Source organism: Rhinolophus sinicus, chromosome 12 (assembly GCF_057876585.1).
Source record: "Rhinolophus sinicus isolate RSI-liver-muscle chromosome 12, RSI-T2T, whole genome shotgun sequence".
NCBI classification, from domain to species: domain Eukaryota; kingdom Metazoa; phylum Chordata; class Mammalia; order Chiroptera; family Rhinolophidae; genus Rhinolophus; species Rhinolophus sinicus.
Genome location: NC_142512.1, coordinates 53,714,406 through 53,739,157, shown reverse-complemented (window position 1 = coordinate 53,739,157; position 24,752 = coordinate 53,714,406). Strand labels below are relative to the sequence as shown.

General features: G+C 51.5%; 3 protein-coding genes across 13 annotated transcripts in view; 2 read left to right on the top strand and 1 right to left on the bottom strand.

The window, feature by feature from the left end:
• METTL23 (methyltransferase 23, arginine) overlaps positions 1-24,752 on the bottom strand; it is a 121,068-nt gene that overhangs the window by 472 nt on the left and 95,844 nt on the right. Inside the window, exons 8-12 of one of the 6 annotated variants that reach the window (XM_019745468.3) lie at positions 22,938-23,156; positions 19,397-19,525; positions 1,632-1,736; positions 223-460; positions 51-135 (exon numbers count right to left, since the gene is read on the bottom strand). In XM_019745468.3, coding sequence (XP_019601027.1) covers positions 51-135; positions 223-460; positions 1,632-1,715 — 407 coding nt within the window. In that variant the 5' untranslated portion in view covers positions 1,716-1,736; positions 19,397-19,525; positions 22,938-23,156. The other 5 variants (XM_074320451.2, XM_019745466.3, XM_088802416.1 and 2 more) reach the window with 5 other exon arrangements.
• On the top strand, positions 4,067-9,702 carry JMJD6 (jumonji domain containing 6, arginine demethylase and lysine hydroxylase). 3 transcript variants are annotated; one of them, XR_012492306.2, is made up of 7 exons: positions 4,067-4,315; positions 4,830-5,218; positions 5,673-5,959; positions 6,880-7,015; positions 7,483-7,576; positions 8,334-8,472; positions 9,286-9,702. XR_012492306.2 is itself a non-coding variant. In XM_019745460.3 (6 exons), exons 1-6 carry the CDS (start codon positions 4,187-4,189, stop codon positions 9,415-9,417), a joined length of 1,212 nt encoding a protein of 403 aa, XP_019601019.1. In that variant the 5' UTR covers positions 4,067-4,186; the 3' UTR covers positions 9,418-9,702. The 3 variants fall into 3 exon arrangements, 2 of the variants coding, with proteins under 2 accessions (XP_019601019.1, XP_074176550.1); XM_019745460.3 differs by lacking the exon at positions 7,483-7,576; XM_074320449.2 differs by lacking the exon at positions 9,286-9,702 and having other exon boundaries at positions 7,488-7,576.
• MXRA7 (matrix remodeling associated 7) overlaps positions 15,408-24,752 on the top strand; it is a 28,422-nt gene continuing 19,077 nt past the window's right edge. For all 4 annotated transcript variants that reach the window (XM_019745453.3, XM_088802419.1, XM_088802420.1 and 1 more), the window contains exon 1: positions 15,408-15,738. In XM_019745453.3, coding sequence (XP_019601012.3) covers positions 15,436-15,738 — 303 coding nt within the window. In that variant the 5' untranslated portion in view covers positions 15,408-15,435. The remainder of the gene's footprint in view (positions 15,739-24,752) is intronic.

Sequence of the window (24,752 nt, the reverse complement as noted above, 5' to 3'; positions counted from 1 at the left end):
GGCTTTAAGTTAATAAAATTGAGAGTAAACCAAGATTTAGGTAGGCTTACCTTCTTACCTGGTAAGTAGACCACAATTGGGCCTTGGGGTTCTTCTGCATCAAAAAATATACTGTAGTTAAAATATCTTCAAAATCTGGGAAGAAAGGACTTTATTGAGAGATTTCTACTTAACATTGCATCTATGACCAAATTTACTGAAAAATGAAAAGCAAAAGTTTACCTTCTGGTTCAAAGAACACATCAGATGCAAGGATAATATCTTGTGATGGTAGAGCCAGAAGATCCTGAGATACGTGACCCCATGTGAGTCCTACAACATGTACTTGTGGCAGGTCATTCATCTGGCAGCTTTTCTGACAGATTTCTAGACAGTGAGGCAATTCTGAACTGTCTGACAGTGTTACTTCAGCACCACATTTTGCAGCTATAATTCCTGGAAGGCTCACTCCAGCTCCAATCTAATAAGTTAAAATGATGACATTTCAAAGTTTTGCTCGGAATTACGAAGAATTTGGGGTCTTAGCTAATAGTTTCCCATTTCATTAACTTTCAGGGTCAAGGTTTCAGTATGTTTTTGAGTTAGTCTATAGCACATAACTAAGACTGCCTTAGTATATGAAGCTTAGGCTTTGAATTTGTTCCGAGTTCCTTGTGATTCCATTTAATTGGGCCAAAGGGCAGTTACAAAATCTCACAGTTCTATTCTGCAACTGACTGTTTCCAAAGAATGTGTATCAGGCAATTTTCATTGCTTAATATGCCCAGGAAAGTAGTTTCATTTTAAGTTCTCTTGTGATCTGTAAAAGCTCATAATTACAGGACACTAGGTCCCTAGAAGTTTAATGGGTGATGTGCATGCATAGCCAGTTAACTACCAATTTTAATTGCTTTTAGGTGAATAGTGAGGTCTACAACATGTCTTTCTACCGAAGGGGACTTCCCAGTTGAGCCTTGAAAGTGACAAGGCACTTACACTAAGGAATAGTACCAGGGAATGCCTTTATTAATGTGCTGGTTGAAACAATCTCATTTTCCAGTTTGAGGATGGGCATCCAGTTTGAGATTCTTGATCTTTTCTGAATGCCTATCACCACTATTTGGAGGCCAGAAGTATGTGAAATGCCTTCCCTTCATTTATAGCTTTAGCAAAAGTTAGATGTTCTTAAGCTTCTGCAAATTTGACGAGTTTCTTCAAGATTTAAGCAGGTCAGGTGGAGTGATGAGATAGCCTGGGATACATTTTAAAACTAATCTCAAGATTTCTGAAAATGGAAAGGGTTGTTTTGTGAGAAAGACTACAAGTGTTAGAGCCCAAATGACCCAGTTGAGACACCCTAGAAAGATGGCCTTGACGATGCTTCCATGCCAAGAACCCATAACTAAAATTAGTCAATTGGCTTCACTTAGAATAACGGATCAGAAAACTGAAGAGCTAAATATTTCAGTTTTGGTGGGCCACATTCTTTTTTTCTTTGACAACACTTTCCAAAGGTAAAAAGCATTCTCAACTCACGCGTTACAAGCTGGCCAAATCACCCCACCCCCAATTTAAAAATACTTAAAACCCATAGCAAGCATGTAGACTTAAATCTGAACACGGGTTTTTTGAAACTTCAAGGGCACTTGTACCTCTAAGACGGCCTTGCCTGGCAGACATCTTCTGTGAAACCATAGGTACTGGGCCAGGACCACAGCACAGGGCCAAACATACATTCCGTACTGTAGATGCAGGACCTGTGAAGAATTTTTTTGTATGTCATAACTCATCTGCTGGAAGAATATTTCTACAGAAATTACCAAGTGTCTGGCACTGGCATCCACTATATATATAGTTACTGGGGAGAGACAGGCAACAAATATATTTTTTGGTTGGTGATAATGCTACAAACACGGTGATGCAAGAGTAACAGGGAGAGAGAGCAATGACCACAAGGTGGCTACCCTAGATGGGGAGAGGATAATTCAGGCAAAGGCCCAGAAGCAGGAACTAAAGCCTCTGGCAGAGCACAGGGATTGGGGTTGGAGGCAGCACTGTGTAGTTCAAGCAGAGGTCCCAGGGAAGGCAAGGGCTGACCTGTGCGGTCTTGTAGGCCACAGGGAGTTTAGCTTTGAAGTGCAAGAAAACATTGGAGGGTTTTAAGCATAGGCATAACTTGGTATGCTAATGGGAAACAATATGGTCCTAGGAAGACATCCCCAAAGAGGTTTGACTGGAGCTGAATCCTTGCCTTAGGAAGGCAGGCAGCTTACAAAGCTGCAGAGAATTGTGAGAGCCTGGTATTTAGGGAGGCAAGATAACAGCTCACAACTCTGGAATGAGCCTGCCTGGGTTGGAACTCCAGATCTGTAATTTACTAGCTGTGTGACCTCACTCAAGTCATTTAACCTGTCTGTGCTTCAGTTTTCTCAACTGCAAGATACTATCTCATAGGGTGATTAGGACTATTCAATGCAAACTACTTAGTACAGTGCCAGGTACAAAATAAACACAAAGTTAGCAATTAAACTGCAAAACGACGTCTTTGTTTTCTAGAGCAAAGTGTACCCCTAGTGGGGTGGTAGAAAAGGAGGTTGAAGTGGTAAAAGTATCAAAGGTGATGGAACCAAGGTCTGAACTTAATCATTTAATCCACTCAACAAAAATATTAGTGCCTAAAATATGCTAGGCACTGTTCTAACTCTAGGGGGGTGCAGCGTGAATAAAAGGCAAGAAAGCCTGCCCTGGTAGATTTTACCCAGGAGTACAATGAAGGATTTCTGACCAGAATGAGGTGCAGATTTAGATGTAAAGAGACCTCCGTTATAAGGAGTATCTCACTCCCTAAATTTGGGAGGAAATCCAGATGGGTATTTCAACGTGAAGGCGTTTAGAAACTACCAGAAATGGGTTCCACTTGAGCCTTTAATTCCTCTTAGTCTTACATCTTTAAACTATTACTAATAGCTAAGTCACAGGCTGCTGTTAAAACCAAACGAAACACTGCAACGTGAAAGTGCTTTGAAAAACCGTACGCATATAAGGTACAACTATTCAGTTTTGGTACAGCCGTGAGCTGAAAAGTGCCAATCCAAGAAACTTTATTTAGGCAGTGAGGGTTGGAACCCTTGATCCCAGATAAAGCTGAATTAAAAATCCCTTCAACAAAATCAAAGAAAACAGGTGTCGAGAAAAACCACTTTTCTGGCAGGAAATACTCGGGAGTGGACAGGCCCCTTCCTGGCAGGGTCCCCAAATTCCTTATTGAAAGACATGTAATACGCTAAAAGGCTTCATTCCAAACCTTTGGCTCTGCTGTCCAACCTAAGGCAGGAAACCGCGGACACCCCACCCTCCTCCACAGGTCTGCTGAGCACCGCTCCTGTCCTAGAGCGCCACCGCAAAGGACCGGAGACACTTCCCGGCGGGTGCAGCTGCACGCACCTGCGGGACGCAAACCTCCAGCACGGCCCCGTCCGCTCCCAGGCCCGGCTCCTCCGAGAACCGAAAGCGCTGGGTCCGGACCACATGCCCTCGGAGTTCACGCTCGCTCAGAGGGGACTCGGTGGCCCCCTGGAGGGCCCGCAACAACAGAGGGAGCCGGGCTGCCAGGTTGCGCGCGCCCGCGGGGCCTTGGGCCGGCTGGGGCCGCTTCCCCGATGTCACGTGGTCCTCCGCAGGCCCCGTCGGGTCGCTAAACCCCGATGGCAAGAAAGGGAAAAGCACCCTTCGGGCGACGAAGCGACCGCACGGCGAGAAAAACAACCCCAAAGCCAAACAAATCAGACAGAGAACAGGTGAACCCGCCACGCGCCAGGCGGAAGCCGGCTGCGGAAAGGCGGCGCGCTGTCGGAAGTGATGCGACCGGAAGAGGGCGTTGGAGGGACCCCGCAGTGAGGCGGCTATTTGGCAGCCCTGACCTTCCCAACATGGCGGGAACGCGACGCGTGTGAAGGCGGACCCTGAGGCGCCGAGGCCAATGGCTGCCCGTGAGAGGCTGGGGGGCGGGGAAGAGCACAGCCGCACGCCCAATCCGAGGCCCGGGAGGTGGTTGGGGAGTGAATTTTCTGGAAGGCGATTTTAAAGGCGCCGGGCCAGAGCGAAGGGCGTTTCAGTGCCGCCGCCGCTGCGCCGGGAAGGGGGGGCGTTGGTGGCAGGAAGCGAGCTTCGCCGAGGTCGTCGCGGAACCAGCTGGTGACCTCGCAGGATGAACCACAAGAGCAAGAAGCGGATCCGCGAGGCCAAGCGGAGTGCGCGGCCGGAGCTGAAGGACTCGCTGGACTGGACCCGGCACAACTACTACGAGAGCTTCTCTCTGAACCCGGCGGCTGTGGCGGTGAGCGGGCCGGGCACGGGCACGGCGTCTCCGGGCGGCCGCGCACCTCTCGCGGGGCAGGATCAGCCCGCCCCGCCCACGCCGAGCGTGGCACCCGCGAGTGCCGATGCGCTCACCCCACCCCGCGGAGGTCGGGGTCGTCGGGGCCCGCATTCCGGGGCGGGCCTCCTTCCTCCGGTGCGGCGACCGCGCCTGCCGGGCAACGGGATTCGCACGCCTTTGGCACCCTCGAAGGGGAGGCCTTTCGCCCCTTGCTCCCTTTGGATGGCGGGGTCCCCGGGGACCTAGCTGTCAAAGGCCACGAGTGTGAGATGCGAAGTCCTCCTCTTCTGGTTGGGTGGCGCTGGGTGCGACGTGCCCGAACCCACGCGGGTCCTTTCCCAAAAAAGAGAAGCCAGAAAAAAAAAAAATCTGGCTTCTTAGATATGTCGTTGCTAATTGGCGCTGGGGACATCCTTATTTACCGCCCGTTTTTGTTTGTTTTAACTGGATAGGTCTTTTCTGATTTCCCCAGGATAACGTGGAAAGGGCAGACGCGTTACAGCTATCGGTGGGAGAATTTGTGGAGCGATATGAAAGACCTTACAAGCCCGTGGTTCTGCTGAATGCCCAGGAGGGCTGGTCTGCGCAGGAGAAATGGACTCTGGAGCGCCTGAAGAGGAAGTACCGGAACCAGAAGTTCAAGTGTGGTGAGGATAATGACGGCTACTCTGTGAAGATGAAGATGAAATACTACATCGAGTATATGGAGAGCACTCGAGATGACAGTCCCCTTTACATCTTTGACAGCAGCTACGGCGAACATCCCAAAAGAAGAAAACTGTTGGAAGACTACAAGGTGCCCAAGTTTTTCACTGATGACCTTTTCCAGTATGCAGGGGAGAAGCGCAGGCCCCCTTACAGGTAAAGTATCCGTTACTGCCTTCTCTGCAACAGCATGTGTCAGCCAGCTCACCTTTTTCCAAAACAGTCAGTGGGACTTAATTAGGGGGCTGCTGATGCCCGCCCGGTCCTACCAGAGCCCTACCGACTCTAGTTTAATTGGTCTGGGGTGCTGCCTGGGCATCAGGATTTCAGAAAGCTCCCCAGGTGATTCAAACGTGCACCCCAAGTTGAACCACTGATCTCTAAGGGGAGTCTTAATAGTTAAAAAGTCCAGCAGTAAGCCACGTCAGTGATTTTTCTTTTCTGTTATTCCGTGCACAAGTCACTCAGCATTTGCATGTCCCAGAATTTGTGTAGTCTTTGAAATAAAGGTAACATGTTGTATACAACTGCGACCTTATCATTGTGTGGAGTGGGCGGGTGTGTGTGTCGCTAAATTACTCTTCACGTCTTGAATGTTTTCATCCTTTAGGTGGTTTGTAATGGGGCCACCACGCTCGGGAACCGGAATTCACATCGACCCCCTGGGCACCAGTGCCTGGAATGCCTTAGTTCAGGGCCACAAGCGCTGGTGCCTGTTCCCTACCAGCACGCCCAGGGAACTCATCAAGGTGACCCGCGAAGAAGGAGGGAACCAGCAAGATGAAGCTATTACCTGGTTTAATATCATTTATCCCCGGACACAGCTTCCAACCTGGCCACCCGAATTCAAACCCTTGGAAATCTTACAAAAACCAGGAGAGACTGTCTTTGTACCAGGTATAAATGAACTGAAAGAAAGTACTTTCTTTGAATTTAGTAATTTGTCGATTTGGAGAACTACATACAGAGTGAGTCAAAGAAATCCCTCTGCATGCTGACTAAATGAACCTGACTGGCGCCCTCCCCAGACAGCGAAATGTCACTGTGTCGTCAAATGCTTAGGGGCTGCTGTCCACGTTTCTTATAACAAACGTATGATGACTATGGATAAATGCCTTTTTTCTGTTTTTATTTTTTTTTTAAATTTTTTTCAAAATATGGCTAACGTAAAATATTATATTAGTTTCAGATATACACCATAGTTATTCAGCTGATAAACTTTATGTAACGATCCTGCTCATTTTTATCCTTAGTGTGTTGTGTATGTTCTGATTTGTGCATATTTCTGCAGCTTGGGGTTTTGATGCACTGGGTGGATTGAGTTAGGAAATAGTGACGTACAGCAAGAGGCAGGAAATCCCACCCCTGATGCCTGTCCAGGTCCTTTGGATAGGTTAAGTGCTGGAAGTGAGAGCATTTAAGACAAGCGTCCTAGAAGCTGAAGAACTTGCTGCCTTTACAGTTTGGGTCACAGCTTTGGATTAATGGGTGGGCACACTTTTCCTATAAAGGGCCAGAGAATAAATATTTTAGGCACTGCAGCCAGACGGTCTCTGTCGCAATTGCTGAAGTCTGCCCGTGTAGCAAGACAGCAGCCATAGACAACCCGTAAACAAACAGGCACAGCCGTACTCCGATAAGACTTGACACAGACAGGTCGCTTGTGATTCCTGGGTCAGGAGGAGCATTTACCACTCTGAGGCGCTCCCCTGTGGCTAGGAATCCCTGCTTCTGAAGTGCTGTATGTGCGCTTTCTGTTTGGGAGTGGTGGTGCGCAGACCCAAACCCGATTTAACTGCTCGCCTGTTGGATTGCAGGAGGCTGGTGGCACGTTGTCCTCAATCTTGATACCACCATTGCCGTCACCCAGAATTTTGCCAGCAGCACCAACTTCCCTGTTGTATGGCACAAGACGGTAAGAGGGAGACCAAAGTTATCGAGGAAATGGTACAGGTGAGAGACTTCTCCTTTCTTTTGCTTTGTTCCAGTTTCTAACCCAGAGATAAAATGGAAAGAGTCCACTGCTGCAATAATGTGCGGATTTTAGAGAGGCCTGGAAAAAGCTGGGACTGCAAGAGCTCGTGGGTAGAGGAGAGCGAGCGGGTCCCAGGTCAGGGCTAGTTCTCAGGGTGCTTGCCAGCCTTGAGGTGACAGCGTAAGACTGCATGTTTGATGGAAGCCAGTCAGTCAAAACATGGTCACAGTTGGGATTGTTTCTCGTTTTCTGTTTTTTTGTTTGTTTGTTTGGTTTTGGTTTTTTCCCCAAAGCTAGCACTAGCAAAGGAAGCCATTTTATTTGGGTTTATTTTGGTTGTTTCTTTTTCTTACTCAGAAACATTATTCCCATTTGAACTTATTACCTTCAGTTCTTGTGAGTGAGGTGACCGCCCTGGAGACTTAGCTCCTCTGTTTATCCACAGAACAGATACAGCACGGGCAGCGGCAGTGCAAGCCACCCCCAGCCACCCCGTGCCACTGTGTCCCAACCCTGACCTGGAGGGACCAGCTCTCGGGGTAAGAGAGGGATTCTGGCTTGTTCAGTGCTCAGCCCCCCTGCTGAGAGGGCCAGCAAGGGTGGTGGCTTTGTTCTCCCCAACTCTTGGGCATCTGAGGCCCACTTCCTCCCTCCCTCCCGTAGGCTGCTGCTGCATTTTGGTCATTCGAAAGACCTTACCTTATTCCAGGTCTTTTGTTCCTGGTTACGGTCCCAGGTTAGGTTCCTACGGGAGGGCTGCTGCCTCTGAAAGTCCAGTTCAGTTTTACCTTCGAGTGAGGGGGGACCCTCTCTGTTACTTAACACTTGTTATTTCTTACAAACCAAGTGGTTTCTATTCTTACAAATAGAATTTAACCAAGCCCAACGCCAATCATTAAGTGCTGTGTGCTGTGGAAAGGAAAGGTGCAGAAAAAATCAGCTAGGAAAAGTTCAGGGAAAACAAATGCAAGAGAGACTTTCTCCCAAGGGGATAAAACTAAGAGTAACTCAAGGAAACGTTGCCTCGCGAGTTGGCAGCACGTCTGGCTCACTGGCGCCGCTGGTACCGGTAGTACATTGAGCTAGTTTTCCTTTCGGAAAAGCCTGAGCAGCATGTTGGGGCTTTCGTTCCCAGCCTGCGGACTCGTGTCCTCACCACTCGGCATCACTCATTCCAACAGAGGCACCTGGCGTTCCTAGGTGCTTCTAAGAGGCAGGTCTCAGCTTTGAATCTCGGTTACTTGTGTGGGTGTCGCTGCATGTCCCCCAGCACTGAGAACGTGCCTTGTCTCTCAGGATCTTGAAGCAAGAGCACCCCGAGCTGGCGGTCCTGGCTGACTCCGTTGACCTGCAAGAATCCACAGGGATCGCCTCCGACAGCTCGAGTGACTCCTCCAGCTCGTCCAGTTCTAGCTCGTCCGACTCAGACTCAGAGGTGAGGCCTCCAGGGCAGGTCACCCCGGGAAAACCAGAGGTGACACTCCCTCCTGCCATCCAGGAGGGAGAAAGATGTGACTGGTTTCCACTTTCCTTCCCAGAACTACAACTGCCATCATTCGGGCTGTGTGATGACTTTTGCCCATTTTATAGCTTTATACGTGTATGTGAATCGTCACAACCTCAAGAGGTTGAAATTCCACTAAATAAATGCCCTGACACACAGCTGGCAAACAGCGGTGTCAGGATTCATACTCCGAGCATTCTGACCTCAACGGCCAGGTTAAGAATTTTCCCTGTGGGTGGTAAATTGTGAGCCTAGAAACCCAGCCAAGTCAGTGACTTGCTAACAGCTCAGATGATGTTGGGTAAGAGGGGCCTGTGCCCTTAGCAGATGAGATTTGTCCCGTAACTGCATCATGGACTGATTTCATCCTTCCTCATGGCAGGAAGTGGTGTGTATTGTGAATGTCGCATCAGGCTCTGTGTGGTCGAGTGAAATTCCATAACGCAACCTCAGAATGCTGGCCGTACATGTTCTTAGAGTGGGTGTCCTGATTTCAAACAAATAATCCTTCTATTAGAGAACACTGTGGGGACACTTGCCACCTGAGGGAAGATTGTAATTCTTTGGGAGCCAGAAATGTCTGAGGAGATGGAGGTTCAGACTACATTATGAAGCGGTCACACACGGCTGCTTTGCTTCTGGGGGAAGTGGACAATGTTTGTGCTGTCTCCTGAGGTCGGAGGTTTGCCTACTGAAGACATGGGTCCAGGTTGAATTCCTGTTTTTTTCTCCTCTCGTGTCCAGTGTGAGTCAGGGTCTGAAGGTGACGGGACGATGCACCGCAGGAAGAAGAGGAGGACGTGCAGCATGATGGGAAATGGGGACACCACCTCCCAGGACGACTGTGTGAGCAAAGAGCGCAGCTCCTCCAGGTGACCAAGCACAGCCGTTGTCTGCGTAGGCGGACATGCCGCAGCGAGGGGCAGGGCCCAGGGACAGCAGCCTGTCGGATCCTGCAGACACAGGGATGGCCAGCGAAAGAAAGCCAGAGAGTGAGGACGCTCCTGGGGTACGAGTCCATTCACTTAGCATTTGCTGCAGTAGCTTTTCTCTCTGCTTCCAATGCAAGTTAACGTGGCTTGTTTTATGCATAAAGGCGAATCTGTCTGGATGGTGCCAAGAAACCCTTTACATTATTTAATAAAAATTAAACGACTTTTATATCTTTGAATTATTTTTTCCTTTGAGAAGACCAGAACCTTCCCATGTCGCTCTCTCCTTATCGTAGTCTTGGGGGAAAGTCATGACTCCATTGGTGTGTCCCCTCACTGGGGGGTCATAACAGCAGCGAAGGGGGAAAATACTCAAGCAGTTCCCTGGCATCTTGTAAAGAGCCTGAGGTTGGCCTCCTGCTGCTTTGAGGGTTGCGCCAAGCCGGACAGCAGCAGAGAACTCAGATGTTTTAATAAAGTCTTAGTCATGTCTCCATTTTTTAAAAAACAAGGTTGGATTTAAATAAGCTGAAACTTAAAGTAAAAATCAGTAAGGTAGTCTTTGCACGCACCTGCCCCTGTGCTGGGCACTAACAGGCTCACGGTGAAGTCTCGTGGCCCTGCCAGCGTCCCGGGCCTTTACATTCCAGAGCCCTGTGTCCGTGTGCTAGTTGTAGTGTGTGTGTCAGTAGCATGAAGGCGCGAGGTTCCAGGAAGATGGTACAATACTGTCGTTTGTAGGATTCTAAGTATGAAGGTCTCAGCTGCTTCACAGGTGACGTTCCTGTTAGGTTCTTTGTACCTCCGAGCAGCTGAGTGTTTTCTTCAATGTGTTCATGAAAGTTTAGGACCCACATTCCTTTCTCGTCTCTTCCTCCTTCTCTATGTTCTGGCTGGAATTCTATGGGGAAATTCAGGTGTTTTATTCAAGTGGATTTAGAATGTGCATTTCTCAACCCAAGTTGTCCTTTTCACAGCCATACTTAGATTTCTTTTCTTGCCTTTTTAAGTTGTGTCTATTGTTACGAACTTGTGTCTGCCCTTGAGGTGTGACTTTTTAATTTGTAGAAAGTTACTTCCACATGGGGGTCCTTGGGGTTCTGCTTCTAACATTTCCATCCGGCTTTGCACCAGCTGTGCTGTCTACGTGCTGATTACAGGCAGTTGTACTTTCCTTGGCAGGATTAGGGACACGTGTGGAGGCCGGCTCACCCCTGAGCAGCTAAAGCAGCTCCCTGAGGTGACTCCCACGTAAGCTGTTGGTGGCCACATCTTCTCCCTTCTTTGTCTTTGAATTTGGATCCTCCTTCTCTGATCCAAGCTTCTGTCTTCAGTCAAACGCTGTTTTTACTGCTCATTAAGAATAGATTGTGAAGAAGTTTAAAAACTCAGCAAGCTCAGTGAAACACTGAAACACTGAAGGCTGACGTGATGCATGTTGGGTAAGAAGGTTCTGTGCAGTCTCCTTTAAAACCAAGCTGGTCGACGCCAAGGCTGGAGGGTTGTGGTCCTTTGAGTGTGTTGTTGCATCTGTCACCTCTCTGATGTTGGTAAGGCACTTCTGCTGTCCACAGAGCTGGCCGCAGCATGCAGAGTGGTGAGTGGACTTGGCTTTGTGTGTGAACCGGTTACACGTAAGGTGCAGTGTGAGTGTGCCCCCTTCCTGTATGTCACCATTCGTCCCAGTTCAGCAGCAGTAACCCAGCCAGCGTGTCCAGCACCACTCGCCACTGCCTTGTACTATCCTGGGATTCGTTCCCTTCTCTCCACAGTCAGAGAGGGTGTTAAATTCCAGGCATATTTTTGTGTGCTGTACTTTGGGGAGAGATGACACATCGAGGTTTCTGTTTACGAACAGAGTGGGAAAGGTGTTCAATGTGTTCTTCTCATAGAGCTTACATGATAAATAGGGCCAAGTCTAAAGTTACAATTGTAACAGACTGGTTAGCATTTCCTGACACTGGCTGTCATGGGGCTTTTCTGTAGGAGGCTGCTCCCTATTTTCTCTTAGTCGTTTTCTGCCTCCTAAAATGCCAGCCTCAATGTTGCTGGGTTGGATGGAGAGCTGCTTCCTTCCTGGCATTGGCTCCCATTGCCCTACCTGCCTGCAGTGCTGCTCTCCTCCCCACCGGCACCCCAACCACCCCGCCAGGCACCCCAGCTGGTTGCAGGGTGGGCCGGGTCTGTGCCTGGGTGTGAGTGAGGTCAAACCCTAAAGGCATAATCTCTGTATTAATATCTGAATGGCGTTCCTCTTCCTTCTTCTGAAAAACTTTTTGTGCCATTTTCTAAAGGCTTTTATCTTTTCCTCAGTATTGCTACCTGCTATCGCACCCTCCTCTCAAATTCATACCAACTGCTTCTCTCTAAACTTCGGTTTAAAGAAAAAAGCCAAAACCAAAAGGCTGTATGCCACCAGGGGGCGTGATGAGACGCACTGCAGTGGCTGGGATGGTCCAGTGGCAATTTGAGTGTGAGAGATTAGTCACCCAAGTTTCCTTCCCCAGGGGGCAAAGGTGAATCCTGTTGGGCGTGGGAACAAGGGATCCACAGTCCCACAGTTAACCCTTCAACCCGTTTGGCATGAGCTGCTCCTTTGAGTGGGGTGAACACAAGTGAGGTGAAGGATACAACGTTAAACTGTTCTGAGGGGTGATTCTCCGAGATGACAGCTAATGTTACCAACGAGCTGGTCCTGGTAGAAGGGATCTTGGACTAGGAACTACTGATGGGGAGGAGCAGGGTGGGGGACCCAGGACAGCCAGGCCATCAGGAGGGCTCTGAGTCTTTGGGCGTGAGGGAGGCACCAGGGTTTCACTGTCATCCCGAAGGGTCCTGTGCTGCATACAGGTACACTGGGATGTGTAAGGTGACGCCTTTGACGGGACATTCCTCACATCTTGCTCGTGTTTGCAGATGCCCTTTTATTAATCATTCAAGCATTCTACAAATGTTGGGTGCCAGGCACTGTTCTGGGTGCTGGAGATAGATGGAGCAGTGAAAGCCCTGAGCTGGTGGGGCCTGAAGTGAGTGTGCTGTTCACGAGGAACGCTGGTCGGGGTAGGTAGAGCTGTGCACGGATTTTCACAACCAGAAAAGCCAGTTCAGGCCTTACGAAACGGAAGTGTATGAGCTCTTCATAAAAGAAACGGCTATCATTATAGCTGTATTCTTAACTTAGTATGTGGCTGCTCTGTAAATTAGCTGCCGGTATTTAAGGATCAGCCAGGAGGCTGGTGGTGCATTTGCTTCCCGCAGTTCTTAGGGGCTCAGCCTTGATGGGATTGAAGCCCTAGACCAGAGTGTGTGATGGAAGACTTCTGGGCTGGGCCGGCCCGGTGGCTCAGGCGGTTGGAGCTCTGTGCACCTAACTCCGAAGGCTGCTGGTTCAATTCCCACATGGGCCAGTGGGCTCTCAACCACAAGGTTGCCAGTTCAATTCCTCGAGTCCCGCAAGGGATGGTGAGCTCCGCCTTCTGCAACTAGCAACTAGCAACAGCAACTGGACCTGGAGCTGAGCTGCGCCCTCCACAACTAAGACGGAAAGGACAACAACTTGAAACTGAACTAAGACTGAAAGGACAACAACTTGACTTGGAAAAAAAAAAAAAAAGTCCTGGAAGTACACACTCTTCCCCAATAAAGTACTGTTCTCCTTCCCCAATTAAAAAAAAAAAAAAAGAGTTCTGGGTAAATGTTGGAGGTACTGTCCAGGAAATGAGTGTGTACGCGCACACCTTAGCGCCCTGGTGTGTGTAGCCTTTCCACAAGTAAGTTGTTTGTCACGTGTGTTCCAAGCACTGCTGAGGGTCCATGTGGAGTCTGGTTTCTGCTCACACGCCCCCTCCTTGGCTTCTGTCAAGATGTGACATTGATGTGACATTGAGTCCAGCAAAACCACTTGCACTGTGTGCCCTCAGGCAGTGGCTCTCAGCTTTGTCTCATTGTTAGTCCAGAAACTGGAAACATACGGCCCCCACCTGCTGTCTGGCAGGTAACGACACCACAGAAGAACCCGGACTGTGCTGAGTACCTCGTGCCAACTGTCATTGTCAAACAACACTGAGCAGCTTCCTGGTCTGCTTCTGTCTTGCGGCAAGGGTCCACGGCATGCCCATGGCTCTGTCATTCGATTGGTCTTTTTAACTTTCACTTGGATGAAACTTGTCATCACTTTAAATAAAGCAACTTGATTGAATTTTTTTTTTTTTTGCATTTTATCTTGGTTTCCTTTCATAGCAACTGAGGTTACCTCCACTGTAGAACCTCTTAAATATATACTTGCATATTTTAAAACAATAGGGAGGGGACAAAAATAAGGCCCTCTTTGGCTGCAAGTCCCCGGGTGGTCAAAAGCCAGTAGGCAAGAGATAAACCCCATTCCCCATGTTAAGTTGTGGGGCATGTTTCATCAGCGACCACTAACTTTTTTTTGCATGTTCCCCTTAATACTATGTGATGCGGCAGGACTGAGCTCACTGTTGCTAGAATCCTGTTTGTCACAACTGGAGCTCATGAAGCTTACGAGTGCACTTGCATGTTCCATTTAAAAGGAAGCATCCATCTAACATCTTGTCTTATATCACAAACCAGCTCAGGCACTGCAGTTTTCCAAAACAATATTAAATGCATCCTCAGCAAAAACCAGAACCCTGTTTTTTCAACATTAGGCCTTATGTTCACCATGGACCTAACTTTGCCAGCCCCGTGTTTGTTTAACTAGAGTGGGGGTTGGGAGTGATAAGAAATTGGTTTTTGTTATAACATATTTATCTCAAACATACACTGTTCAGCAACAGACCCTGGGAGGATCTGAAGAAACAAAACAGTAGAGTTCCTTTCCCTCATTCCACCCTCCCCGCCTTCCAGAATTATGCAAAGAGAAAAGTCAGTAGGGGAAACAGCAGACCCAAGGCCCTTACAGCTGAATTCCAGAAACCTGTCTCTGTAAGCCACATTACAGAGGCGAGTGTTGAAGGCTGCTGGGTTCCGACCCAGAAGGGGCATTCACAGGCCAGGAACTGGAAATGGCCTCTGCAAACGTGGATTAAGGCAACCTACGCATAAAAGCAGCTGTGGCCCTGTCTATGAACTGGCTAAAAGTAAAAGGGATGATGTTGGGTTTCCACTGTCCTACACGCAGCCCAGTGTCAGTTTACGTGAGCCTTCCTGGCTTTACTTGGCTCAAACTAGTATTTATATTTCCAAAATGGTCTAAGATAACGACAGGGCTAAAATGATGCCGAGAGATGACAATCTAAGGGCATCTAAATAATGAGTATTTCAAACCAGTTTTCAAAAGGAGCTGTGGGGACAGAGCCCCAAAGAGCAGTTTCCAGGCTCTCGGCCTCACATAGAAAGGTACCGGCTCAGGTAGTAAATGGCCATCAACTGTGATTGGATGGCCATAAGCTGTGGCTAGTTGGCCGTCAGCTGTAACCAGTGAGCCATTGGCCACTAATATAACTGCTGTGGCTACGCTAGCAGCAAATGGGGGCTAGCAAGAAGATGGTGGCTGAGCCTGCAAGCGGAGCAGTGAGGGTTGCGAACAGTGTGGCTCCTGCTTCCTGTGTCTCCAACCCAGCTGCCAGCGAGAATATAGTGTGTGACTCCCCTACCTATGGCTCTGTGGGTGTTCCTTTTCGGCCTCACCATGTCCTGCGTTCTTATGTGGGGAGCGGGAGCTGAGACCCCGCAGGCCGCCCCGCACGACAGGAGCCTAAACTCTAAGCCTGCCCGGAGCAGGGAAGGGCTGGCCCTCCTCGGTCTCAGGTGCCGTGCTTCCCTAGGAGTCCGGGCTCAGGTCCCCAGTGTCCGTCACCCCAGGGACCGAGGATGTCTGGGGCGGGGCGCCGCGAGGGCCCCGCCCCAGGGCGGGGCGCAGGCGGGCGCGCAGCGGACTCCCTCGGGGTCCGAGCGGGCTGGCACTCGGGCGGGCACTCGGGCGGGCGGCAGCGGCACGATGGAGGCGCCCGCCGAGCTGCTGGCCGCGCTCTCGGCGCTGGTCACTGCGCTGGCGCTGCTGCTCGCCTGGCTGCTGGTGCGGCGCGGACCGGCCGCGAGCTCAGACCCCGCCCACGCGCCCCCGGAGCCCGCGCCCCAGGGCGAGGCCAGCGGCACCCCCGCGCCCTCCGGCCCCGGAGCCCCGGAGCCGGTGGCTGCGCCCGAGGGGCCGGAAGAGTCCGAGGGGCCGGGAGAATCCGCGGGGCCGGGGGAGCGCGCCGGGCCGGCGGAGGCGGAAGAACAGGCCGCCGAGGAGAGGCAGGTACGGACCCCGGAGCCCCTTCCCATCCCGGTCGGGTCGACCCCTGCCGCCCCCCGCGGAGCCGGGAACCGGGCTCCCAGCCTCGGGCCGGGTGTACCCGGGGAGGACAGAGCCCGCGGCCGGCAGGAAAGGAGGGTCCGGCGCGCAAACTCATCATCGTCCCCCACAAAGTGACGCCGAGGGCCGAGCCTGTCCGAGTTGTGTTTTGTTGTTTTGCTTGCTTTCCTCTTCCCGGCCTCCCCAGCCCGGAGCCTGCGCTCCCTCCTTCCCGGCACAGTCACTGCTGTGCCGCAGCGGCTCTCCCTGGGCGCACACCCCCCATCCCCACCCCGCCCGCTCACGGGTTCCCAAATCCACGTGCATGTGGCTTACTTCAAGGCCAGCTATGAGAGTTGCCTTGCTTGTGAAAAAAATAAGAATACTTTTTTAACAAGTCAGTGATGCCGCCGGTGAGGCGCGCGGGAGGGGGTGGGCACTGAGAGAAAGGCACTGACCTTCGCCGTCATTCTCATTGTCCTTTTCAAACTGCTCCTGTGCTTCGCGCATCTCCCCTGGGGTAGCAGATAAGCCTGGCCAGTGTGGAGTGAAGAAGCAAGACAAAGCCTCCTGCAGCTCAGCTGAGCGCCCCAAACCCACACTCCGGCTCTGCCCCCAGCTCACTCCCACGCTGTCCCTGGGGCCTGGCCGCTGTCTTGCTTCAGGATATCCAGAAGTGTCTGGTAGCTCGCCTGCACCCACGCGCCAGCCCCAGACACTTCTGCACACGCCCCTCTTTAGATTGGAAGCCTACTTGCCAGGCGGAAGCCCAGGCAGCTTCCCAGGATTTCAGCACCTTGGCCTCTCCAGGCCACCACCAAGGGTCCTGAGTCTGATCTGAATGCCTTGTCCTTACTCCTGAGCTCCTGTTCTTGGAAGGGAGAATGGCCAGGGCCGTCGAAAGCCCGAGCAGGGGGCTTTGGTGCACTGTCAGCATGTCTGCAGGGCCCACTCTGCATTTTGCTGGCCACCATGGGTTACACTGGAGAGAAAACCTTGGTGGGAGGAGGGCAGGCAGAGGCCTTCTGTTTGCTGAGTAAGGGTACCAGAGCAGCGCTTTGCTTGACAAGTGGGTGACTAATTGTGTCATTACAGTGGACTCTATCTAACCAGCCTGCGGAGAGCTGTGCTGTTCATCCCAGGGTGGACAGGAACTGGGGTTAATGGGAACTAGCGCTCTCGGCGGGGACCGAGGCCGTGCCGTCCGAGCTAACCTCACCCACGGCCATGAGGTCGGGTTTGGATGGGTGCTCCTGTGTTAGGTTTGCTCCCATATCTGGGGTTCCTGCCTGCGCCCAGTCCTCTTGGAAACAGGAGAGATGTGTGCGCTCTTCTCAGGTTTGCTGTCAATCAGCCCTTCCTTCCTTCTCCTAGTTGACACGGTGGCCCTCAGCCACCCAGCGGTAGTGTGTAACTGAAGTTGAAAATGTCCTTTAGTGGCACTCAGTGCTACCTTCAGCCTCTGGGGTACAGCTCTTCTGAAAGAACTTTCCGAGGCCTTTGGGCTCCCTGCAATATATCTAATGTAATTGGTTTAGTGTTGTTTAAATAGTAGCCCTGGCACAGTTGGTCTCTGTCTGGGAGAAAGCATGTCCTGTGAGGGTGAGTGGATGTTTCAAAGGACAAGGCACCCTACAGAGGTTCATGGGCCACCAGACTCTGATGCCCACGGCTTATGCCAGTCCTCCCTCTACCACACCTTGACCTGAGAATCCACCCAACTCGAGAATCAAGTTGAGGTCAGTTTCCTCTCGGAGGGAGATCTTGCCCTTCCCGTTTGGGGTCAGGTCCCCTGCCCTTTCTGAACTAGCGAGTCCCCCTCAACTCTAACCGGCAAGCATTAAGTCATTGCTGTGCATAAGGGCCTGGGGTCAGGTGCCGGGGGCAGGGGACACAGATATCCACTGTCCCCCAACTTCCAGTGGTGGGGTTCCCCCTGGAGAAGCTACTAAGAAACTGTCTGGAAATGGACTTGGGCATTTTCAAGAGCAGGTCCCAGTGCTGTCTGCTCATTATCATTCGGCCAGAGCATGCAGAACAGGCTGGAAAGACCCCTGGGGAAAATAACTCAGGTCACTTTTGGGGGAGGCAGTAGGTGAGGCCCTCAGCCAGCCTCCTTGCCTCTCACTAAGTGAAGGGCAGCAGGGGGAGAGGAGGGAGGGAGCGGGAAGTCACTGCTCCAGCAGAGCAGCACTTAACTCGCCTCTCCCCTCCCCCTTCATTTTCCATTAACGGCATCTCTTCTAATCCAATGGGCATCCTCCCTGCCAGGAGGCCCCAGAGGCCAGGGGCAGCCGCTGCCTCCGACTCACAAAGCTGATTATTGAGAAGGATCCAGGAGCCCAGGGAGGCAGCCTTGGATTGTGGCTCTGAAACCCCGCAAAGGTCTGCTGAGATGCTGACCCTCCCTGAGGGCCTGTGATGGGCTGGGACGCTGACACTGAGCAGCGACTAAGGAAATGGGGTAGAGCAGCCAGGCCAGGGCTAGGAGGCCGGCCACGGGCAGATCTGTAGTATGAGAACCTCTTTCTTTTCAGTCTTTCTTAGGAATTAGTGTGGGGTGAGCAGCAGACAAGCAGGACAGGGGTGTCCCACCCTCAAAAAGAATTATGGCAAACAATGTCCAGAGCTAGAGCTGGTGCCAGGAAACAGTGCTTTCTGGTGCTGATGTGTAGGTTGGGGTTTTAGGATTGCCTGGCTTCTTACCTAATGGACGTGTGGGTTCCAGCAAGGCTATGTCTTAGGATTCCCAAGCAATGGTCAAAGGCGAAGGGTCAAGTCATTCAAGTAGTACTAGAGTTTAATCACTGCGTCTGTGCCAGAACTCAGACCTTGACCCTCTGGTCCTAGCTCTACTCAAAGACTGCTGGCCTAAAAGGCAGCTGGCCGATGTCACCAAACACAAAACAGGCAGGGAGACACTTCTAGGTTAAGAGACACTAAAGAGACGTGACAGACAAAGGCAATGCCTGATCTTTGATTGGATTCTGGATCAGGGTAGGGGTGGGGAGCTATAAAGAACATTGGGGAGATAATTGGGACACTTTTGAATGTTTCTTAGATCATTTTATTGTATTAATGCTCAATTTCTTGAGTGTGATGCTGGCATTGTGGTTATGTACAAAAATGTCCTGTTCTTAAGAAGATGTATGCTGAAACATTTAAGGATGACACGTCGTGATTCAAAGCCACACTGTGTGTGTGTGTGTGTGTGTGTGTGTGTGTGTGTGCGTGTACAAAGAATGCGAGGATGGCAAAATGTTAAGGTGAAGGGTATATGTGTGTCCATTACATTATTCTTCCAACTTTTCTGTAGGTTTGGAATTTTCCAAATACACTGTTGGAAAAAAGGAACCCAATGGGAAATGTCCCAGGAAAGGGCTTGGTGTTTCAGACCCTCAGTGGTGTCGCCCTGTTCCAGCCACAAAGCCTCATCTGTCTGTCCTCACCAAGCAGCTGGGCCCTGGCTCGCCTTTCTGAAGTTATCCTACTGTCAGGTCCCTCGTGGGTCCCCACCCTCACCAGCCTCGTCACCACAAGTGTGTGTCCCCCACTCAGGCACAGAGCCCCTCGCCTGCTTGAGGAGCAGGTGAATCCCCTCCCCTGCCATCAGTCCTCTGACCTTGGTGATGTCAGCGTGGTCCCACTTTTTGTCCTCTTCACAACAGCGGAAGCCAGCTAGCAGAGGGCCAAATAGATATTTGGCAGTTGTTCATATCACTCTGGAATCTTGTCTTAGTCAGCTCGGCTGCTGTAACAAAATGTCACAGATCGGATTACTGAAACAATAGCCATTTATTTCTCACAGTTCTGGAGGCTGGAAGTCTAAGATCAAGGCGCCTGCAGATGTGGGTCCTGGTGGGAGCGCTCTTCCTGGCTTGCAGACACCTGCCGTCTTGCTGTCTCTTTACATGGTGGAGAGAGCGCTCTGGTCCCTTCCTAATCCCAGCAGGGGGCCCCCACCCTCATGCTCTCATCTAATCCTAATTACCTCCCCGAGCCCCACCTCCAGATAACCATCACGCTGAGGTTTGGCGTTCAACATACGAATTCTGGGGAACACAATCAGTCTATAATAGGTCTAGTGATTTGCTGGGAGAAAAACTGGAAATAACCCAAATGTCCATTAATTAGGACATTGGATTAATTAGCAAATCGGTAGAAATAAGTAAGGGAAAAAAGCAGAACATGGAACAGTAATAGTTTTCGCAGTAATTACGATAATGAGCACCAACTGAATAGAACGGGGCTGTAAACAGTTCAGTGTTCAGTCATGCAATAGGGTATGTTTTAGAAAGTTGTTTAAGTTCATAATTTAATTTGTTTTCATAGGAGAAAAAGTCTGGGGGCTCTCCTAATGGCTAAACTTTGTTCTTCCTTTCAGAGCTAAAGCGTTTTATTTGCACACAGAAAAATTAGCTGTCAGTTGGAATTTTCTCCTCAGTGAGAAGTAATACATTTTTAAAGAACACGTTAAGAAAAAAGCTGCCTAGCTTTGGGGAGTTAGAAACAAAATGTTGAGCGTGTACGCTCGTAGACAGATTCTTTCATGGAGCCCTGCTCTCTGCCAGGGAGTCAGCCCAAAGCAGTGTGGGTGGAGTGAGACCCACTGAGGCCACGGGTGGACGTCCTTCCTGAGACTTGCCAGATGCCTCGCAGCCAAACCATTTCTGGAACCTCAGTCTGACCACTCCGTTTGCCTCCGTTCAGGACAGAGGGATGGAGCAGGATTCAGATCAGGGTCAGAAACCTCCTCCCGGGTTAGAAGGGCACTAACACGCTGGCACCACTGCCTGCTCGAGACTGAAAAGGACACCTTCCTCACGCCAGGCAGGTCGACTCATCGGTTCCGTTCTCCTGGCCTGTGGCTGAGGAACAGCTCATGAGATTAAATGGTCCAAAGGAAACCCAGTGCGAGAATTCATGGAACTTGTTTGTCTAATATTTTGCCTCTGAAGAACCACGGGACTTGGGGAAGTCACTTAACATTTGGGCCTCAGTTTCCCCACCTACAAATCGAAAGGGTAGAACTAAAGTGATCTCTGATGTCTCTTAGGACTCTAACAATCCGTGATTGTCTCCTTTCCGGTCATGAGCTCCTCTCATGGCGTGCGTAGGGGTGGGTACCTTTGTATGTGCTTAATATTTTCAGGTAAATATTACACGGCGAACCCTCTGGCTGAGACAGCTTTGGGCATATTCTCAGCAAGGGCCTAATTCTGTGACCATGGCGTTGATAGTTTTTCTCCCAGCTGAAGACTCAGAGTCTGAGCTCCATCTCAAGACAGGAAAATACCTCCAACCCAGTGGCAGCCTGTGAGAAGGGGAACCCTACTCCAGGGTCAAACTACTCTTGTCTTTATTCTTCAGGAAGCCTAAAACGGGTGCTCTTCCTACAGTTGGGGCCTGTCATGCGGGAGACCCTGCTCGCTGCGCCGTTTGTCGTGCAGGGCGTCCGGCGGGGTCTCTGCTCCCGCTCCCCACATAACGCAGGATATGGTGAGGCCAAAAAGGAACACCCACGGAGCCATAGGTAGGGGAGTCATACCACTATATTCTCTCTGGTGGCTCTATACTCTCACTGGAGGCTGGATCCACACTGTCCGCAAACCGCCACCCACGCTTGCCAGCCCAGCCACCATCTTCTTGCTAGCCCCATTCTCTCTCCTCCACTCTCCTCCGTAGCCGCAGCAGTTATATTGGCGGCTAATTGGCTAACTGGCTACAGCTGACGGCCAATCAGCCACAGCTGACGGCCATCTACTACCCGAGCCAGCACTCCTCCACGTGAGGCCGAGAGCCTGGAAACTACTTTCTGGGGCTCTGTCCCCACAGGGCCTCTCAAGAGTTTTCAACCCTGGCCACCTGTCTTTTCTTATTATCCTTAAAGTCGGTCACGGTCAAAATTCTTCAGCCTCATTGCCCCCAACACAGTGACTTCATTTCCTCCGCCCCTCGCAGTTTGTCAATCCCTTAGTTTCTTCCCTGTGCTCCACCTTCTCTGTTTACCCCGAAATCCAGAGACGAGAATTGACTTAAAACCCACTGATGAGGGTCAGGGAGAGTGCGGACTGCTGCTGCCCCAGGGTGTTTTTTATGAAGCTTCTGATGTCCCAAACTGCTAATCTGATAGGACTGAGTCTGGCATGCTTGGTCATCTGAGCGACACAGTGTGGAGGGCTTGTGACTGTGCCCGAAGGCGGATATGAGGTCGAACACCAGGATGGTGTCAGGACTTGAACACTCAGCCCTGCAGGCCGGCTCCGTCCAACTGTCCTGGGGTGTTGTACAGCTTGTGACAAGAGCATCAGTCTCTCTCTCTCTCCCATCCCCACAGTGTTCTTCCTTTGCTTTTTGTCCCCACTAAAAAAGCTCATGCCCGTAATATCAAGTGAGGACTCCTTCTGGACTGGGGCCACCACTGTCACCTTCCAGGACACCATGGCCACAATCCTCCTCCTGACCCACAGCTGATGATGCTCAGTTTGGCCCATCCAGCCCTCTCCCTGAGCACCACCTCAGACAGCCCGGTGCCCACTTGACATTTTCCCTCAGTGGCCGAAAAAGCGCCTCAGACCAACATGTCTGAGGAGAGTGTGCCCCGTGGCGTGCCCTCTGTCGCCCCTCCCTCCCTGTGTTCTTTATCGCACTCAGAGTTCTTCCACTGCTTCCTCAGCTACTCGGGCCCGGAGCCCAGCGTCACCCTTCTTTTTTCTTTTCCCTCTCTCCCACCATAGTCACTATCAGCATGGCCTGTAACTGTCTCCAGAATCTCCGCTCCAGTCCCAGGGCTCATCTGGGCTGTTCAAGAACCTCTGAACTGGTATCCCTACATGCAGCCCTCCCCCACCCATACTCCACCTGGCAGCTAGTGTGACCTTTATAACACAGAAATCACACCTCCTCCTCGTCTCCTGTCACAGCCCTGCAGTGGCTTCCAGCGCAGGCAGAATCCATTCCAAAGTCTTACCACGGCCCACAAGCCCGGCGGACCCTGCGGCTCTGCCTCCTGCCCAGCTGCTCCCCGCGTCCTCTGCAGCCACAGAGGCCTTCCGAGAGCTTAGCCAGCCAGGCCCATGCCATGTCCGACCGTGGCGTGTGCTGTTTGCTCTGCCTGGCAGACCCTTCCCAGCCTACATCTTCACACGCTCGCTCCTCCTCACCTTTCAGGTCTCTGTGTCCCTGACCACCTCAGCGACGTAAAGTGCTGGCACTCTGTACGGTGTGACGTCACCTTTATTTTAGTGTGCGTTGTCTGCCACAGTGAAATGTCAGTTCCTGAGAACAGGGTCCTTGCCGGCCACATTCACGGCCACATCCCCAGCTCCCACAGCAGACCCAGCACACAGTGGCACCCAGGAAGTACTTCTTGAATGAATAAGCTGCAGTAAGAACAAAAAAGAAAGGAAATGCTGTTGGTTCCTGCCAAGAGGCAGGTGCCGCCCCCTCGTAGGGCTGCCCTGGGCAGCGGGCTGGAGCCTTAGTTCTCTTTGTGTCCCAGGCCTCAGCTGCTCTAGAGCTATATATAATGGCCCAAAGAGGCAGACCGCTCTGGAAGGTAGTGAGCTCCCCGAGGCTAGAAGTGTTCAAACAGAGACTGGATAACCAGCAATTCGTCCAAGGTTTTATCAACTAGAGTTTTGTACTGGGTTGATGCCGCAGGAGATCAATGGTTTTCTAACATTTTTTAAAGTACTCGATACCTTTTTCCCTCTTCGATCTTAGATGGAGGCCAGTGCGTGAAGCAAAGGCAGGACTGCCCTGGCGAGGGTCATGGCCCCTATTCCTCCCCCTCTTCCTCGTAGCAGTCCCAGCAGTACCCCCACAGAGCTCCAGGGCTCTGCCCCCCCGCCCCCCCGCCAAGGTTAGGATAAAAACTGAGCTCTGGACGGTCCAAGGTCCAAGCCAGATCCTGTGACCTCAGAAGTCCCCTGCCTAGATGGAGGCAGCTGGAGGGCCCAGAGGTGACCAGGGAAGGACACATGCTGTCCCCAAGGGAGGCCTTGGTCCCAAGGAGGAACCGAAGTTCCAGCTCGCCCTGCCCCCCCATGGCATAGCCAGTGGGTGGGAGAGGAGAGCATTTCCAAGTAAGCCGTTAAGAGACTGGCCTCGCGGAGACCGGAAGGACAACTTGGGAAGCTGGGATGATCTGCATTGAACATGGCAGCTGTATATTATGGGGTTTTGAGCAGGAAACGCATCAGGAGGTCAGCGCTTTGTGTTCTTAGAGCAGATGAACTGGCGGAGAGTGGGGTGACAGATGCTGTGCCGTGTGAAGGCAGAGTGGTTGTGGCAGGAGCGTGAACGGAGAGGCTGAGTCCCAGAGACCTTTCAAAGGCAGGGGAGGGCTGAGACATTGGAATGGGAGCATCAGGCTGGATTCAACGACCCTGGGCCATGATGAAGCGTCAAGGATGCTGCTGAGACCACAGAAAAACTGATGAGCCGAGAGGAGGCCGGTTTGGGACAAGAAGACATAAATTCCTTGTCACCAGGGACATGCCTTCCCAGCTGCAAATAGGGATTTAGAGAGATGGCCTGAGCATCCTCAGTCTGGAGCTGTCATTTGGAGGCCTGCGGTGGCTGAGTTGATTTGATGGTGCCTGTGTAGAGAACTAGCTGTGACCTCCGCCGGCCTGCCCTCCTGCCCAGCATCCGTGCTGGCGCCAGCTCTGCTCCCTCTGCTCACCCCTGTGAATGCCAAAGATGAGCAGCCTGATTGCCTAATGGAATCCTTCCGGAAGGAGGGAGCACCGTTGGACCCGCTGCACCTGCGGTGGGAGCTGGGCGGTGGCCCTGCCCCTTGCTGTTCTTGGTGCCCATGTGGGGACCCTCCTGAGCTGGTCTGCAGGGCAGTGTGTGCAGGCCCCTTGAGAGCCCCCTGTTATCTCTGTCCTTGCCCGCTGCAACGGGATGGAAGGACAGTCATTCCCACGGGAGTTAGGCCTCCCTCTCTGCCTGCCTAGTGGAGAGGCTGT

Excerpts from the sequence above, each read along its gene's own strand:
- JMJD6 (XM_019745460.3), top strand. The coding sequence starts at position 4,187 with ATGAACCACAAGAGCAAGAAGCGGATCCGCGAGGCCAAGCGGAGTGCG. Across the intron at positions 5,960-6,879 it reads AGAGACTGTCTTTGTACCAG|GAGGCTGGTGGCACGTTGTC; the intron begins GTATAAATGAAC and ends GTTGGATTGCAG. Across the intron at positions 8,473-9,285 it reads CGTCCGACTCAGACTCAGAG|TGTGAGTCAGGGTCTGAAGG; the intron begins GTGAGGCCTCCA and ends TCTCGTGTCCAG.